Raw genomic sequence first — 18798 nt, 5'->3', positions numbered from 1 at the left:
TTGTGTCTCCTCGTTGCCACTTAATTCCTCTCTGCTGGTGAGCCTGCTTCATCTGGCTTCACCTCCCCTCTGAGAGATCAGCTACATTACCCAGGCCCTTAATACTGTTACAGTCACACACACACGCGCGCGCGCAGACACAGAGTCGGAGACCTTTATGTTGTCATGGTAATGGCTAAAAAGGAATCTCCCACTGCATTGAGACAAAGCATCATACTCTCACAGGGCTCGCGTTATGAAAGACCACTCAGCCCATCTGCTTCTCTCCTCATCCACTCACCACATTACCAAAACATGTCAAGGCTCCTACCGCTCCACCTCATACCATATTGAGCCCTAGTACATAATACATAATGCTGTGATAATACAGTGTGCGGCTCAGTGTGGTGATGCAGCTTACGTTTCTATGCAGACTCACGTCCGCAGTTGGGAGCGCTGCAACCCCCACGTCCCATAACCCCCCCCCCCCACCACCACCACCACCAATCTCACCATTTATCCTTATATCCCTCCATTTCAGCCATCGTGTCTGGCGGCCTGTCACATTTGGATGCAGGAAAAAGCAAGGACCAGCGCTTTGGCGGTGCGTTGGCCGGGTGAGTGAACGTGCATCAGTCTGCGCCAGCGAGCAGCGCCATCCACCTCATTTCTCTTCACTAGCCCAACACCAGTTACCATCTGTGGTAATGGAACGGGGGGTGGGAGGGGGGAGGGGTGCACTGGCTGAGGGTGGGGGTGGGGGTGTGTGTGGGGGGGGTGCCCGGTCTGACAGAGACACACTACTCAAAGCACTCGGCACAGCACCGGTAAAGACGCCAGACCAAATGAAAACAAATGGGCCGTTCTGAAAACAGCTCCCACATTGGTCCCCGGGTTTTAGAACATTAGTTTTGCTTTGTTTTACCTCTCACCGGGTTTATTTGTTTTCATGTGAGTTTGTAGCTGGTTAATTGGGTTTGGTTCAGGACGATCTCTCTGCCGCTGATCTGAGCTAACCTGCGAGTACGAAAGTCAGAAGGGATGGAGCAGTGCCGCATGGCCTTGTGGGTTTTGTTTTGTTTTGTTTTGTTTTGCGTGTGTGATGTGTGTGTAATATGTGTGGGTGTAAGTTTGTATGCGTGTAAATGAGTTTAGTTGAATTTTTTGTATGTGTGTGCATGTGTCAATGTGCATACGTATGTTTGTGTGTGCATGTATGTGTCTCCTGATGTGGATATGTGTGTACATGTGTTTATGAGGGTGTGTATATGTGTGTGTGCACGCATTTGTGTGCGTACATGTATTTATGAGTGTGTGTGCGTGTGTGTGAATGCAGTGAAGAATGTGTGACTGGCTGCAGAGGTCAGTCAAGGAGGAATCTATCATAATCCATCATAATCAGCTGCTGTGCCGCTCCTTCAGGACAGATGAGCTCCTGACCCATGGCGGACACGGTGGAGATGAAAATCACATGAGGGTGAAATGTGATGTTTACCGGCTTGACTAGTTTCTGTAAGAGACATTTTCAGACCTATCTGGGGCTGCCTAGACAACGCCGCCGTGTCAAATGGCATCTGCAATTGCACGTGTTCATCCAGCAAGCACATGACCCGATCTTTAAAGTAAGTGTGCGCGTGCACTCGTTTTCCAGCAAAAGTGTGTAAATGTCACTTCAGTTTGGGATATTTAGCTGGGTCAGTAAGATCGACCTCAGGTGCGATCCGAAGGTGTGACACACTGTTGGACTTATGAACATGCCGTTTTCTGCGAGTTATGACTGAGCAAATAAGCATATGTGTGTTACCTTTGCATTGCATCACTTCATTTACGTACTGAAGCCTGCCACTTCAATCTCTTTGACAATTTTGAATGATCAAGTCTGATGGCTCATCATCAGCCACGAGAATTAAGCTAAATAGCATTACTTAATATTTAATGACTCCAAACAAGTAATTTTCTTTAAAATAGTTTGTTGTGATTTGGAAGATTATGACTATGGTAAGTGTATTCCTGGTAGGTATGGGAAGGCACAGTACTTGGCACAGTATTTGGCAGCGCTCAGCTTCATAAACAGCAAAGACAATCCATTAACCTCTTTACAAATAACCTGTGCTCTTCCATTTATTTGATTGGAAACCTACATGGCACAGGTAGATTATTTCAACCATCTGGTCAATAAAGGCCAAAATCCTCTTTCTATGAATCCATAAAATATTGCTACCCACAGAAAATATAGCCTGTGGGTAAAACAATCTGAATAATACATACCACTCCTGATCACCGGTACAATGTGCTGTCAAGACAATAAAAGTCTTTGAATGTTACACAAGTCCCTGGAGTGCCCTAACCTTGCAGTACATTAATACAAAGCTCCAACCACGTCTTCGGAAATCTCACCAATCCTTCATTAAGTATCTGGAGTCATTAGGCGGAGGACGGCCAGGCTGACACATCGTCCTGGGCATAAGAAATGAGTCAAATCTTGGGCCTGCAGCTTCTCATTAGAGCAGGCTGCACAGAGACGAACTCAATTACCATCTCTGACACACTAGGCCCCTACAAGACTAATAGTTCTGCCCCAGTAATGGCCAAAGCCAGGCCTGAACTTCCTGCCCTCTCTCCCTCTCCGCAGCCAACCCACCTCCACTTCCACTTGCCCTCCCGTACCTCTGCTCTGCTCTCCCTGATTCTAAATACCAAAGGCTAAAAAGCGGCTCCTGCTCCTCAAGAAAATCATTTAACTAGTGAAAAGAATTCATTTTGTGGCCTAGTGCTGGAGACTGATGCCAAGCCATGGTTGACAGGGAAGCAGCATTAAGGCAATTAACATGGGCTTTGCATTTGATTTGGGTTGGCGAGGCTGCCTCTGTAAACAGCAGGCGGGATCGGGTGATTAGTTCCTGTGAAGATGAGCGCCTCGCCTCCCCTGGTCCCTGTCCAAGAGAGGATTACCTTTTACACATATTACGCATACACACTGCACCTTACACAAACACACACACAGACTCGCTCACACGGACGGTCTCCACTGGAGAAGAACGAGAACAAAAGAGGGAGAACAAAGAGAAGGCAGAAACTGTTACATGTTTGAGGCAAAGGGACAGCTCAAGGGGTTTAGCCATATTTGTGACTCCACAGGGGTGCAGCCATGTCTCCTGCTCTACACATTTACTTCTAGCCTCTGGATCAATTCACCTCTCCTCCCTCAAACAGACAGGGAAATTATCCCTGGCTGCCTTGACACTTTTTCATCATCCATTACACACACAGAAAAAGACCAATTCTTTGAATTCAGCTCCATTTAATGAGCAGGTTTTCAGGGATGTAATAATGGAAAATTCAATATCAATATTATGGGGTCTTAAGTCAAAGCTTTGAAATTAATTGTGACAAATAGGCAATTATTTCTAGTCAGCCGAATTGAGATTGATCTTATTTGTTCATTTATGCACTTGCCTAGAGGAGTAACATCAAGTGCATAATAGCTTTTGCGTCCCTAGATTGGAATTTCACCCGAGAGGTTGCTAAATCAAATGTGTGTCCGTTCGAGTGAGCACATAATAATAGGTGAAGAGAAGAAATTCCACTGGCACCATCAGCTAAATGTCAATGTGATGTGAAAAGACGGCGATCACATCTCTCCCTGTCTCTTCTCCCCCATAGGGAAGGGTAGATACGAGAACACCTGATGTTTCAGCTGGCGTCTTCTCTCGCTTAGCCATGCCTGGCCAGTCACACTCACATAGAATTAGGCATTGAAATAAGGGACATAATGGCATGCAAACATTCCCATGGCATGAATATGCAATATTCATATTCTAACCAGGAAAAGAAGCTGTCAGATCACTATCACACACACTTTGGCTATGCCATAAGAAAGGGAGAGGAAATTCAGTGCAGTTTAACTGAAGCAAGTCTGCAAATCATTGAAATTTCACACTCTAGGGCACCTCAATTATAACCGAGTTTCAGTTCAGCAAATGGCTTGTTTCATGAGGTAACACTTCTCAGGTGAGAGTCTCGGACTTTACCCCTGACCCATTAAACAATCTTAAATCACTGTGGTGTGTTATAGACGGATGACGGAGTTCCACTAAAGGTCTCTATGACCCTGGAGCTCAATCTATTCCCACAGATAAATTGCATTAGCAAGAAGGCGGTGGCTCTAAAACGGGTTCCTGCGCAATTCAGACAATCTGCATATTTATCAAACATGAGTCAGACACAGAATGCTCACATAAGCACACTTGGCAGTCAAAGAAATAAATAAATACAGCAAATGTTTGTGTGATTGCAATCAAGAATCTGTGTCTAGTCAAAATAACCACTTTACTTATGATTAGATGTTTGGAAAATTGAATGTAATTAGAGCATCCAAAGCCGGTGGATGGAGCTACTCATTGGAATGATGAAGCCGCCAGAGCCGTATGAAAACGAACAATTATGTACGTAGCCAAAAGTATGTCCACAGCAAGTTTTGTCCAAGTTTAGCGCAGTAAAATCACCAGAGCAGACATTTAGCAGCCTTACCAACACAGTCAATAAGGCGTGATATGGTAACAAAAAGGCAAACCAGATAAAAAGAGTAGTTCAATATACACTGAATGTACAAAATATTAGGATATCTCAGTCCCTTCTGCACAATCCACATCTTCTCTAACTCATCTACTTTTCTTTATCTTCATCTCTTCCTTTGTGGTGGTGGTGATGGTATAGATTTAAAAAGGGAAATCAATAAGGGATACCAGCTTCTACCTGGATTCACCTCATCAGTGTACTTCATGAAAAGAGTAAGTGTCCCTAATAATTTGTACATTCAGTGTGTTTTGGGTACAATATCTCGAGTGCTTGATTTTTCTTGAAAGTCGTGGCTCCATTTTCAAGGCCACAGATATCTCAGTATCTGGAGGGAACAAAATGAAGCGCACGTGAGGAAGTCCAAACATATGAAACCACACTCAGACCGCGTATATTTTTGCCCGGGCCTGCAAACAAACAGAGGCGCCGCTGCCCTGATGTTCCCTCTGTTTCTCTCTGGGTTTTTGTTGACCTTTAAGGTGGAGCGTTTGTTTGGATTGACAGAGGGATGCTGAAACTGCAGTCCAAAATAGCCCGTCGGTGTCCACACTGGCTGCCACTGTGGCTGTGTGACACGGCAAAGCAAATGACTCCTGATCACAGGGGACAGCAGGGGAGCCAGCTGTCTGGCAGCCAGGGCTCCGTACCCTCTCTGACAGCGGACAAAGCAGCACAGGGGAAACATACAGCAGGTCATTCTCCTCACACAGAGGGAAACGGACCAATGATGAAGACAGAAGTGGGAAAAACAAGGTGACAGGGTAGGGCAAAGCTGAGCAAATGGGCTATGTAGGGACTCGAGAAGTTTGTATGTCTGTATTTAAGTTGCACTGCCTCCCCAGTCATGACCTAGCTTAAAAGGGAGTGGGGTGTGTGGAGGTGCCCTGAATTTCCTGTTACTTTTGCAAAAGGGCTAAATGGGTTACAGGAGACCGCCTCATGCAGGGAAAGTTTGCAATGCTCCCCTTTCAGTCTAGCCAATTGCAAAACTTCATCTGAAAAGATGGTGATAGGTAAATCTGCCGTGTAAATCACCATGTTGCTCTGCTGCTCCTACGGCTTGGTTCACAACTATGTGTGCAATGTGTATGTGCATAAGTGCGTGTGTGTGTGTGTGTGTGTGTTGCAAAAACCAAGAGTATACAGTATTCTTTAAACGTGTCGAAACAACAAAAAAAAACAAGATTCACTGCTTCGACCTCACTTTACAGCTAAGCCCCTCACCTCACATCTCAGGTTACCGTTTCGAGTCTGGCACAGTTGAAATCACTGTAGTGTAGCTAACTAACTGTGCACAAGGTTAACTCCATTGGGAATAACCATACAGTACACAGTGTACTGGTTAAAAGCACTGATAACAATCTGTATGCACTGGAAGGCAAGAGTGGCGTACATAAACCTATATAAAACCTTCAATGCAAGTGCAAAATGTAGTGGTTAGCATTTTAAAAACAACTCTTCAATAAGCAAATGCACTCATCCAAGACTGGGGTTTGATCTTGGCAACCGAAGAAGTGGTCGATCGATATAAGGCAACAATCAGCGATTAACAAAGCCTTGGCTTCACTGCATGGCAAATTAGTTAAGATCAATCTGAAATCAATATGTAATGAGCTGTCTTCTAACTTTTTCCAGTACATTTTACTCCTCTCCGTTTCTGTATCTCTCTTTCGATCCACATATCCCTGGGTCCATGAAACATTCAGCAGCATGACTTAAAGATCAGAGATGCTCAGAGAGGATGGACAGAAAACCTATGTCCCAGGTAGAGAGAGAGAGAAATATAACAATGATTTATACCCAGTGGACAGAGATCCTGCTGCAAAACAATGCACAAATAGGCATTGTTGGCTTAATGCTGTGAAACAAATGTAATGCGTAGTCAGTCTTCACCAATGAAAGATGAGATGGAAACCACACAAAATGCGCTTAGTTAAAGCTGCACCGCGACCAAGGTCTGAAATGTGACTCCGGTCATGTGGCTTTGTTTAACAACTCTGGGAACTAGAGCCGCCTCGCTCACACACACTGGCCCTTCCTAATCCTCGGCCGTCTCACAATGTGAGTATGATTGGAAGCATATCAACCATATCAGCCAGGGCAAAAACACAACATCTCTTTCTCTCCAAAAGACACGCAAAGATAGGCACAGACACACAGTAGTTCACTGGGCCAACTGGCCTGTCCCTTGAAAGCCGCGGTACAGAAATACACAGCACAATATAAACAGGAGACAATGTGATTCTGCCTCCCGATTTCATGTGAGAAACGACCCCGGCGGTCTGTCTGTGGTTATGAATGAAAATATCCTACCGCCTGTCCTGTGTGCGGCTGGGTAGCACACAGCAGGTAATGGAACGCATTAATCTTGATTGAGGAGATATTGGAGCATGGCTATGTCAGCTTGCTAACCGAGCCGCTGTGGGGGCAACAGTATGTATGGTATGGCTGCTTTACATACAAGACAATGCAGAGGTTGGTGAAATATAGTTACTCAGATATTAGTAGCTTTCAGAGTTGTTTTTTTGCAGATTGTATGTTGCGTCGGGCAAACTAAACCCTGACTCGCTTCACTAGGTGAGCATAGCTGCTGCATATAAAGCATCAGGGTTTCATCTGAAATTCCTCAGTGTAGCAAGACATAGGCTGAGAGCTCTGTGACCTTGCTTGAACCATGAATGGTAGAAAATAGTAATGAGAGGCTATTAATACAAGTGTTAAAAGTAAACATCAGTGTTTTGCTAACACTTATTCAGCAGCTGCCCCCCAGCTGCCAGTTCTAAACTTTTGCCATCTGATATCAATGTTCATAGCTAGGGAGGAAAATCAGAAATATCTGATATGTCTGCCAATCAAAAAATGTCTTTGATTATAATGTTAAAGATAAACATCGCCCTACAGGTATCTGTAAAAGAGCTACATTACAAGGATATTTGACCACACACACTCTCAAGACCCAAATAGATTTTGAAATGTATTAGACCTTTATAAAGGTCTGGTGTACATGCACTTAAAGTATTTACACATATATTGTGCCTAAACATCAAGTTTTGATCTAATATTGGTGCATGGAATATATGGAATATTCACCAATACCAATATACCTATACAAGGACAATATTGGCTGGTGATATTGATGCACTGACATAACTGTCAGGCCCTTGTATGAATAAAATCCATTTGGAAAAAAACAGATTTACTACTGCGAACTTTCCCTGTTTTACTATGCATTCAATATCTCACTAGCCGTGTGTGTTTACAACGTCTGGACTCTAGATCATATGGCATCATGGTGACCTTGGTCAGACTATAATACAAGACTAAAAGCACCATTTGTTTATTCAAAGCTGTACCTACGCTGACAGCTTGTAAGCAACAAGATACAAAAGAAGCCGCAGTAATGTTATGGGAGAAATCAAGTGGCATCAATCATGTGTACACCTTGGCTCCATTACAGGAGGTCCTGTAGTGGAAACCAAACCAAACCAAACCAGGTTGGGCTGCTGAGGCCTTGGGTTTGACAGCCGTCACCAAACCTCTGTTTTATCTCCCACAGGCACAAAACATAATGATATTCACACTTGTACTTTGCAGTTTCAGTTTGTGAACTAGGCCCAAGTGGAAGGAATTCCACAATGTCTGCCAACTAGATACCAAGTTCTCAGTGTGAAATTTGACATAAATTTCAGATGTCTTGCATTTGGTTAGACAGAGTAAAATGCGTTTTGAGGCGCGTGTTGAGTGTTGAGCTAGCTTAGCTCTGTGTTAGCTACGTGATGCACCTGCAACCCCTTGTTTTCCACATTAAGATGCACATCAATACATGTGACTCAAGGCTCTGACTCTGAAACTGATATCTCTAAATGCTTTGATAGTTCCAGATAAAGACAGTGTTGTAACATTGTAGTTTCAAGGCTTTTTTCTGATGGAATCATAGCAAGCATTTCTAGATGGATTACATAACATGTAGCCTAGTATACAGTATATGTGCATGCACAGTAGGCATTTGTTAAAGGTAATTACTATCACCAGGGATGTAGTGGAGGGTCAACCCAGCTAAACTCACCTTTTTATTTGCAGAACAGAGTTTACTCATGTTTCATAGGCTGACAATCGTTGAGATAAATTCCTAATATACGGCATGGTAATATCAAACTAATGTAAGTTATAGGACGGGGTCTTTTAAGGGGAAAACCCATAAATCAGTGCTTTTCTGAATTGATTTTTGTTTATATTGATAATATTCTGTTCCATCACCACATGGCCATCTTGGCAGGAACATAACAGGTGATTGTAATAAATTAACAGGTGATTACAATCAAATGACAGCCACAGCCAATGAGCTGTGTGGTAATTAAAGCACCATATTGGTAGAAAATGCATGTGACATCATGGGAATACTATCAATTGGTGGTTTGTTTTTTCCCCCCCTTATGATTATCATCAGCTGGAGGTCAAAGTTTACATCACTGATTATCACACACCTGACACCTGTTTCACATTCATGCAAATTTCACTATAAGCCACCACTAAAGTAACGGCTAAAAGAGGCAGTATATCAGCCCGCTGTAATAACAAGTGGATAGGTGTCACAGATTGGAATAGCGGCTCACTACTACAGTGAAGGCCAATAGCTACCAGGTATGTGCCAACAGGCTGTCCTGAGTGTGTACACCGGGGCAGAGCTCCTCCAGCATGTGGCCCCTGCACCGGGCCCCAGCTGCCATGGCGGGGCAGGGGGACAGATTGACTTGTCAACGCTGTCCTGTCAACAACCCTCTGGTCATAACCTATCCTGGCGGAGACTAACCGCCGTCTCAGTAAAACACCGTCTCGTAGTGCACGCCTGCGATGTGGAGGGTGTTATCTGTGTTATTGCCCAAAAAATGGACCAGCTGAAAATGTATTCTCGCTCAGAAGTGAAGGCTATACCCGGTGCAATGCATTCGACACGCACGAAAAACTCCGAAAAAACCGGAGGCCGGCTGCCGCTGCTTTGAAATTTGCAGACAAAAAAAGAAAAAAACCCCATTCCCGATTCGATGGAAATGGACGTCGGTCGGATAACTTTTCTTTTTTGTTTCACACACATTGCCCGAGTAAAGTTGGGAGAGCATGCACGTCGACAACAACATTTGAACAGCTAGGGCACAGAAACAGCGAACACTTCAAAAGATTTTACATTGTTTCCCCCCCCCTAAAGCGTGTCCGCGCCGTGGCAACAGCGTTAGTTTCCGTGTGGTTTTTTAAAAAACTTACCGACCGTGCTTGAGCCTGACCCCGAACCAAGCAATAGGTACCAGATCCACATCATACGGTCTCTTTTTTCCCCCCGGCCTGCCCTTTATGTCCTGCCCCGCCACGGGGCCAAAAACTGGGGGCAGAGAAGAAAAACTTATCCGATACACTCCTACTTATCCTACTTTTCACGTTAGTAAAGACAGTCTTTTTTTTCCTTTTTTTTTCTTCCGGCGAAATTAGGAAGGCATTTGGTTTGGGAGAGGTGGGTTCTCGTTGGGACAGCAGTATGGAGTCCGGTCAGGGGAGGGGGAAGGACAGGCTGGAGCTGGAAGGGGCTTTGGGGTGGTGGCAGCCAGGCAGGCAGGGGAGTCGGTCGGACGTGGGATCGGGTGTTGGTGCTGAGAGAGGCGGAGTCGGGGATTGAGCTGCCGGAGAGAGTAGGCTAGAGGTCGGCCAGGACAGCGGTTCCCAAACTGCGGTCCAGGGACCTCCAGGGGGTCCCCCACCCACCCCAAGCAGAATGAGCGTTAGTTTAATTTCACCGTTATTCCAGTCACTAGAAGTTGTATAGTACCAGGAGGCTGGAGAGTGGCCATGTAGGTTTCACTCTCTCCGCTGTGAGCTCACCCACTTCAGTAAAAACGAGCCACAGAAAAAAATATTCTCAAATGGGGGTCCCTATCTGGAAACAAAACAAACAAAATAATAATAATAATAATAATAATAATAATAATAATAATAATAATAATAAAAAAAGCTTATTGATCTGGGGGGGTCCTTGATATAAAAAAGGTTTGAGAACCCCCGCAGGCCATGTTCAGATTCATTTCCCTAGACTAGAGCCACCATACCAAAGTTTGCATGTCTTGTTTATTGCAAAATAGGGAACTGAAACAATCCTATATGCTAAGCTGAAGAGGAAATAGTGGAATGTGAAAGATAGGTCTAATAAGGCAACAGAAAAAGAACTACAGTAATCCTATTATATTTTATAAGGATACTATACAATAGGCTACATAAAAACTGTAAGTCCCTGTATGACTATTGTAAGGATATTATAGTGATACCATAAGAGATGATAGCCTATTATAAAACCCAGTTATATGAGTACAGTAAGGTCACTATAAATTAAATATTGAACAACACAGACACACTATAAGTCTGTATAGGAATATGATAGGAATTAATAAAGATGTTTCATTGGGGAAAATATTTTGAAACCCTCTGTAAAAAGAGATATAAAGGCAACAGATGGCACATGGGAAACGTTTTGGAGCAATCTTTTAACAGATGGTTTGCCTTGATCAAAGTTAAAACAGGTAAATACTTTTAGAAAATCAAAACATGAAAGAATTTGATTGTGTGTTGACAGAGAGAGAGACTCCCTCATTCCCATTGTATCTGTTGTTTCTTAGTAACTCCCCTAGACTAGTGAGGAATTGAACATGCAACAACCCAGATACACACACACACACACACACACACACACAAGAGAAAGGAAAAGTGTGTCGTAAAAATGTTTATCTTTTATCTCGATGCTTTGGCAATATTGTTCTTTTCTCTCATGCCAATAAAGTACTTCAAATTGAATTGAATTGGGGGAGAGAGAGACAGAGGCAGAGAGAGAGAGAGAGAGAGAGAGAGAGAGAGGAGAAGCAAGGACTGCAGGCTTCACCTATCAGACTTCACCTCTTTATCGTAGAACCACAGCTGTGTGCAGACAGACAACCTCGCTTCAAACAAACCCCTCTTTCTGATAGCATGCTAACCTGGAGCCATATGATCAGGATGACTCCCAGTATCAAACTCCTCCAGCTCACTCTAAATCCGTCCACACTGTGCCTTATCGAGCCGAAGCCTGATGCAGACTCTACCTCAGAGGAAGGGGTCTTAGCGTGTCAGCTGGATCTGTTCAAACTTCGTCCATGATCCCAGTGTGATAGCTTCTGTATGGGGCTGTTGTCCTCATATTTCCACACTACTGCCAGGCCCTAAGGTATTTCATTCTGTTATGCTGGGTTCTGCCACTCCAGATGACAACATACCATAGAAAAGTCAATGTTAGTCAATATAAACACTCTAGAAAAGTCCACAGATTGTAAGTATGGACAGTGTAACAACCTCCACAGTTAACAAAAGGAGACACTAGTCTCCCCAAAAGACATCCTCAGTGCAACCAACAACATTAATAAAACTAAATGCCCGTTGAGGAGGAAGCAGATTTGTCAGTCAATGCTAAATGGATTTTATTCTGCTTCCCTAGAGTTATCATTAATGTTAATGCTGAGCTGCCTCACAAATTATGTAGCCTGATCCATGAACCAGAACAGTATAATCTGTTTTTGGGGGCTCTGCACTGGGGACCGCGAGCAAAAAGTAGAAATGGGCTACATTACTGATTGACACACAGTGTTTCAGTAATGCCCATCAATTAGTTTAGGCTATCTATAAACAGCCCAGACCTAATTAGCCGCCGGCCAACAAATGGACTCATTAGGGGACATTAAACTCTAATATGAAGGTTGTTATTGACTTAATCGCAGGAGAAACCCAATTAGTGGCCAAATTTGGAAAATTACTCTGAGGTAGAGAGACGATCTGATTGGTGAAGAGGAGGGAGCGTCGCAACCTGGGATGACTTTGCCTGTGGGTGAGTGGTGGCATTGATAGAGAGAAAGAGGGGGAGAGAGACAGAAAGGCAGAGACAGAGAGAGATGTAGCAAGAGGCAAGGGAATGTATAACGGGAGCGAGAAAGAGAGAGTTTGCGTGCGTGTGTAGGTGTGTGTGTGCGTGTGTGTGCGTGCGTGGGTGGGTGTGGAGAGACAAAACAAGACTTACAGAGCGGTATAGGGAGGGGAATAAGTGAGGAAGCCAGAGGCGAGAAGAGTAAGAGGCGGTGGATGAGGAAAGAGGAAGAGAAAGTGAGAGATGAAGAAGGTGAAAAAGAAGGTGTGAGAACAAAGGGGAGTTTTGAAGAAAAAGAAAACAGGCGAGATATTGTAATGGAAAGATATAGGAAATGAGAGGAGAGAAAGCTTCTGAACAAAAAACTTTCTCAAGCTTTAAGGGGTTACATTAAGGTATTACCAAGTATTACATATTGCAAGCTTTTAGGTATTACCTAATGTCTATATCACCTTGCCAACAAGAGCGGTTGTGTCCGACGCCACTGAGAGCTTTGTTAATATATCACTGTATCCATCAAGTGTGTACTACAGGGGGGAGAAAGCAATAATAAGTCATGCGGCCTTCAGGATGACATGTCCTTGTCATGTTGGCCTGCAGTCTGGGTAGCTGTGAAATGCCAAGGCCCCTAAAGCACTGGCACAGGCAGTCCCACTCTCTAGTGTTAGTCTCTCGGCACTCATCGTACATTTAATAACCAACGTACTGATGTGAAGGACATCTTTGTTTGTGTGTGGTATGTGAGTGTGTGTGTGTGGGGGGGAGACAGAGAGCAATATATATATAGAGAGAGAGGAGATAGGACACATCAAGGCACAACCCCTTTAACGATTTCAGCAAGTGTGCCTGCTGGTGCCATTATAAAGTTGACTTTAGTGGGAAAATATCGAGAGCAACGCCCACCCCTCTCCGACCAACAGCGCACACACGCGTAGGCTTACGTGACCAATTATGCAGACACACACACAGGCTATACAAAAAGAAATATGCCCACACTCATGCTAGCCCCGACTCTCCTTCATGCTCCTCCAAATGCATTAATTGATTAATCAATCAGTTATGTGATCAATGCGTCATTCCTCTCTCTGACATTAGTTAGCAAAGCTGACGTCTTGCCAGCCGGGACTGCAGAGATATCAGATAGGCATCAACAATTAAATCCCAGGGAGATGGAAAGGGTAGCTTGAGTGTGTGTGTGTGTGTGTGTGTGTGAGAGAGAGTGAGTGAGTGTGTGTGCATCTGTCAATCTGTGAGTTCCAGGCTGAGAATCAAATGAGGAGCAGTTATTGATTTGGGATTCCAGGAGCAGGTGCCAATAACAGAGTGAGAAATGCCTGAAGCATTAACAATTACATTCTTAATCAATCTAGACAAAATGATGTACAGATTGGAATGGGTTACATGGCCAATAGAAAGTACAAGGACAGGGATAGATATGACAACATTAGCATTAGTATAACACTTATTTTTAGTGGAAAATACATAAAAAAAATAAATAGTTGTAAACGCTGACTATCAAAGATTGAAATCAATCCCTAACCCATATCAGTAAACATGTGAATGCTGGTGGCTCGCACTACTGACTCTATTAATGCCTAGTGCTCATTAAGGCCCACTCAGCAAAATTCAGAATCCATACTGGACTCCCAACACCCAAATTAATTACAACATAATGAGAGCAATAACAAGGTATCAATTAAATGTAATGATTCCCATACACACTTAGGCCTACCCGTAACAGTGGTGAAGTAAAACACACTAGGAAAATAAGGATTACATGGTCATTTAGCTGGATAGACAAAGATCAATAATACACACATAACTGAGATTACTCTATGTGGTTACACTGCTCTCAAGGCCGCAATTAAATCACACTCGAGGTCGTGCTGTTGTATATCAGCACGGCTGTGATTATCTTCGGCACTCGGCCTGCGGCCTCGTGCCTACGACCGAATCACAGCCGTGCTGATATACAACAGCACGACCTCGAGTGTGATATTGCTTTTATACAACAGTTGTATAAACAAAGCTATTCATCAAGTAATGGTAATTTGAGACAACAGATGATTTTTGTCTGTTATTTGTCTCCGCCAACAAAAACAGTTCCCTCAGGATTCCACTACCAAGTGTTGCCAAGCAACAGGTAAACTGTTTCCCGACTGCAGGCTAGCTAGCTACCTTTAGGTTAGCACAGACGATTTCAGCTTACTTTCTTCCCAATCTTCCGCCTCGGCCGACCGTTCGTAATTAAGGTCAAATGTATCCATATTTGCACTGTCGCTACTAGGTGCGAATGAAGTTAGAGTTTTGTGTGGACGTGTACTGGGAATATCTGGTAAGCATTTGTTTGTTGCACAACACTGTAGAAGTGCTAACCAGCTGGTTAGCTAGCCAGCTACTCGGCTAACGTCAGATGACGTCGTGGTGATCCGCTTTTTATTTCTCCTCACAAGAAGCGCTCCAGGCAGCGCTTTCTCCACACAAAAAAACGCTATGTGTGAACGCAGCCTAATCAAGGTTACATTAGAACACCTGTGAAGAGTGATACATACAGTACAGCGTCCCAGTGCTGTTATACTGTATATGAGCGCTCATGGAATGCCTCTTGTCCAATCAAATTGCTCGACCGGAACTGTTGTATAATAGCGCCATATCACACCTGATCTCCAAATAGGCAGTGCAGTTTAAAAACAATAGCTGCAAACAAGGTCAAGTCCAGCCGAACAATGGACAACTCTCTCTCACTTATTCAAAATTGTTAGACATCCAGTTAACTGTGAACAATCGCCAAGCCTTCATTCCTCAGATTTTATCCTCCGCTCCAGCCATAATATAAACTAACTTGTTGTCACACCAAATAATGAAACCACCGTCAAATGAGTAAATGATTGCTGATTACATTCTGTTGCATAAACATAAAAATGAAAAGAGCATCTTGACATGAACTTGACACCTGCCCCAGTACCAGAGCTGCTTCCTCATCCTAGGAGACAATCATGCCCATGCATCCACTCAGCAGAAACCCACCTGCCCTTGACACATCCTCTTGTTTTTATTGCTGGGGTCCTGCCTCTTTCCCCTCCTTCTATCCACCCCTTCCATTCCATCCCCCCACCTCACCACCCCTCCCTCCTTTGCCCCTTCATCCACCTTGCAGAGGTGTTGCTGGTGTCATCACTCATCAAGGTTGTTCACATTTGAGCCATTAACTCTGGTTATCAAAGGCAAGATTCTAAATTAGTTGGGGATTACACAGAAAGTAAAGAACTGAATCCATTCAATTTGGCTCCACATTATGCACAAGTCGAGGCTTACGTAACCAATTACATAGACAAATTCTGAAAAAGATACTGTAGGATAGAAGGAGTGAGAGAAGGAAAACAGAAGGACTGATGAGAGCATCAAGGCCAGAAGGTCATGTGATGGAGCAAGGCCAGGATGAGAAGATGCACCAGCGCTGCCAGAAGGCTTGGCCTGTTTTATGGCAATCATCTTGGCTTGGCCCGTGCTCACACCCGCAGGCTGCCTTAGTTTAGCGGACCACCGACTGTCGCAGGTGTTTTTTATGGGCCAAAGTAGGCCACTCAATCCCTGCCTCCCTGCCATGCCCTGGCCCTGTTCTGTATTTTTCATAGGCCCGCTCACTGCTCCAGGCTATATTTGTGTAAGATAAAAAGACCCAGATCTGTGGGAGGGTAACATTGAGAATAACCTTGAGAATATTACAGCAGCGCTGGAAGTCTAAGAGATGCTGGAATGAACCAATATGCAGAGTGCCAAGCGAGTGACGTGTTTGAGCTATTGAAGTGTGAATTAGAATAGAAGGAGGAGCGGAGGAGCAGTTGAGAACTAAAGAAAGTTTGAGCAAACAAGGGAGAAAGAATTGGTTTATGCTTACGATTCAACAGTCAAGTGGATCGAGTGTGTGAAAAGGGTGTTCGGAGGAAAGGGAGCATGAAATAAATAAACTAAGCAGAAAGCTGGGGGTCAAAAGATTTTGATTGAAAGGGATTGTGTTAGTCTGGCTGCTGCTAGAGGGCATTAAGCCATAGTAAGAGAGTAGGAAGTCGGGTTTGAAGGGGTTAAGAGTCAGCACAGTGAGGGGTTAACAGTCAGGCGGTAGCAGCAAGGTCTCCCAGGCCCTGGGATAATAAGCGCCATCGCCACAGGGTTGGAACTCACGCCTGGCTGTCCTGGACTCTGATTGGAGCAGAGAGGAGAGGGGAGGGAAAGGAAAACAAGGGGGGAGAGAGAGACAGAGAGGGAGGCAAGGGGGCTTGTTGGGAACTAGGCCTTTGATCACCAAGTGAAAAATTACCAGCTCAATACCCACTGCTGCTGGGCCCCAGTCCCTGCAAAGCACCATGGGAAACGGTTAAGGGTGGCTTGGGGTACAATGTTCATATTCTAATTTGAACCCCTTGCTCTTTCCATCTCTGATTTACTCATTGGCATGCACACAGACACAAATACACACACACACACACATATGCAGACACACATACACAAACACAAACAAATAAATTGCTTTGTTCTGCTGCCTTGCCTTGGGCAACCTCTCATTAGAGTCAACAGTGAGGCACTATGTGGCTGTGACACACAGTAACATGGGGTGATGCCAGTCTACATTCACGCACGCGCGTGTGCACACACACACACGCACCTACTTCTATATTATGCCAGCCAACACTGACAAACTGTGACTGAATAAGAAGGAGGTCTTCAGAAGCATCCAAACAATAGCTGTGAAAAAATGGAACATAGTTGAAATATAGGACATTGTTTGAAGTGTAAGGATAATATGTTTTGGAGTCTCACCATGTCTGTGACTGACCGACATGCAGAGAGCTATTCAAAGTCTAAACAATAACAAAATGTTCTGAAGCAACGTGATCCACCTATAAACGAGCCTCCTGATGGAAAAAAGGACACATTGTGACCGTAAACAAAGCGACAAAATATTCCACGATGACATGAGAATTTATGCGCAGTAATAGAATGTTGTATGCAGTATTTAGTTGTGTATCTCGCTTCCCTCCTGAGCATGCCTGCAGCCTGCCCTGCCAGGCTGATGCAGAGGAGTGTTGGCCGGTGGGGTTTTCCCGCCTGCTGGCAGGGGGAGCAAATGTGAGCGTGAAATGAGCATAGCTTTGATCGTCTCTAATCCTCAAAGGAGAGGGCCACCTCAGCATGCTGGGAGGGGAAGGCCAAATGCGGGATTTAGGGAGGAGGGAGAGTGTTGGTGTATGTGTGTGTGTATGAGCGTGCACGTGGATGTGCGTGCACGGGGGGTGTGGGAGAGGGTGGGGGTGCTGATACAAAAGCTTACAAATGCTCAAGCAGTACACACATGCGTAAATGGTTGTTTATCTGCTTGTAGAAGGTGGAGAATGATCCGTCCTCCATAATATTTCATGGGGTGAAAAAAACTGCCTTCTACTGCCAAAGTAGCCTTTAGGACCCAGCATTTCCTATAAATGTCAATTGGGAGCCGAGAGAGCTGGCCTCTCTCTTTGTTTCCCTGTGGATAATTTAATTGAGAAAGTCTCATTAAATACCATTGCTGGTGGCGGCCGGGCGCGGACACATGCTGAGCATGACCTTTCATCATAAGAACAATTAACACGACTGGGCGCTCGTTTAATCAGACGGGCATTTTATTATCATTATCTTTATGGCGACTCATATATCATGGTTAAAGTCAAACCCCATTCACCTCACTGTGATTGCCAGTGCAATGAGGTGGGCAAAGGGGTAAATGAGCATTCTGATTGGCCAAGGTAGTGAGAGGCTTTAAACATAATCTCCGAGCCACTGCAGAAGACAGAAACTAGATGCTAAATATGGACGAGAGAAGCGTTTGTTGCTGCATCCACTCATTATTCCACTCACTCATAGACAAAACTTTCATGGGGAAAGGATTCTGAATACAGCGGGACCATGATTCAAGTGCGGCGTGAATAAACAGCTTCTGGTTCTCAGAAATGGGCTGTTTCTCACTCTCCGCTGAGTTCTCAGTGAGCGGGCCAAATGAGTGTGTTTGCATGCATATCGTTGCCATCTTCTTGCCTGCTATTTGCCCCCGTTAACGGAGATAGATAGAGTGCCCGCTTTTGAAGTGATTAGATACATTGTTTGTCCTTTACAGGTGGTGTCTGCTGTTAGAAAGTTCTTAAGGGATACGTGGCTCTGTGTGTGTGTGTGTGTGTGTGTGTGTGTGTGTGTGTGTGTGTGAGAGAGAGAGAGAGAGAGAGAGAGAGAGAGAGAGAGAGAGAGAGAGAGAGAGACTTGTTTGTGCAACTATGTATATGAAT

General features: G+C 44.4%; 1 protein-coding gene across 1 annotated transcript in view; it reads right to left on the bottom strand.

Annotated features, from left to right (window-relative positions):
- ldlrad3 (low density lipoprotein receptor class A domain containing 3) overlaps window positions 1-10092 on the bottom strand; it is a 69084-nt gene extending 58992 nt beyond the window's left edge. The window contains exon 1 of the mRNA XM_071895125.2: window positions 9817-10092. Coding sequence (XP_071751226.1) covers window positions 9817-9871 — 55 coding nt within the window. The 5' untranslated portion in view covers window positions 9872-10092. The remainder of the gene's footprint in view (window positions 1-9816) is intronic.
- Window positions 10093-18798: the final 8706 nt, after the last annotated feature.

The sequence above is a fragment of the Centroberyx gerrardi genome, chromosome 4 (assembly GCF_048128805.1).
Source record: "Centroberyx gerrardi isolate f3 chromosome 4, fCenGer3.hap1.cur.20231027, whole genome shotgun sequence".
NCBI classification, from domain to species: Eukaryota; Metazoa; Chordata; class Actinopteri; order Beryciformes; family Berycidae; genus Centroberyx; species Centroberyx gerrardi.
The sequence above is the reverse complement of the archived record's forward strand: the minus strand, read 5'-3'. Positions and strand labels throughout refer to the sequence as shown.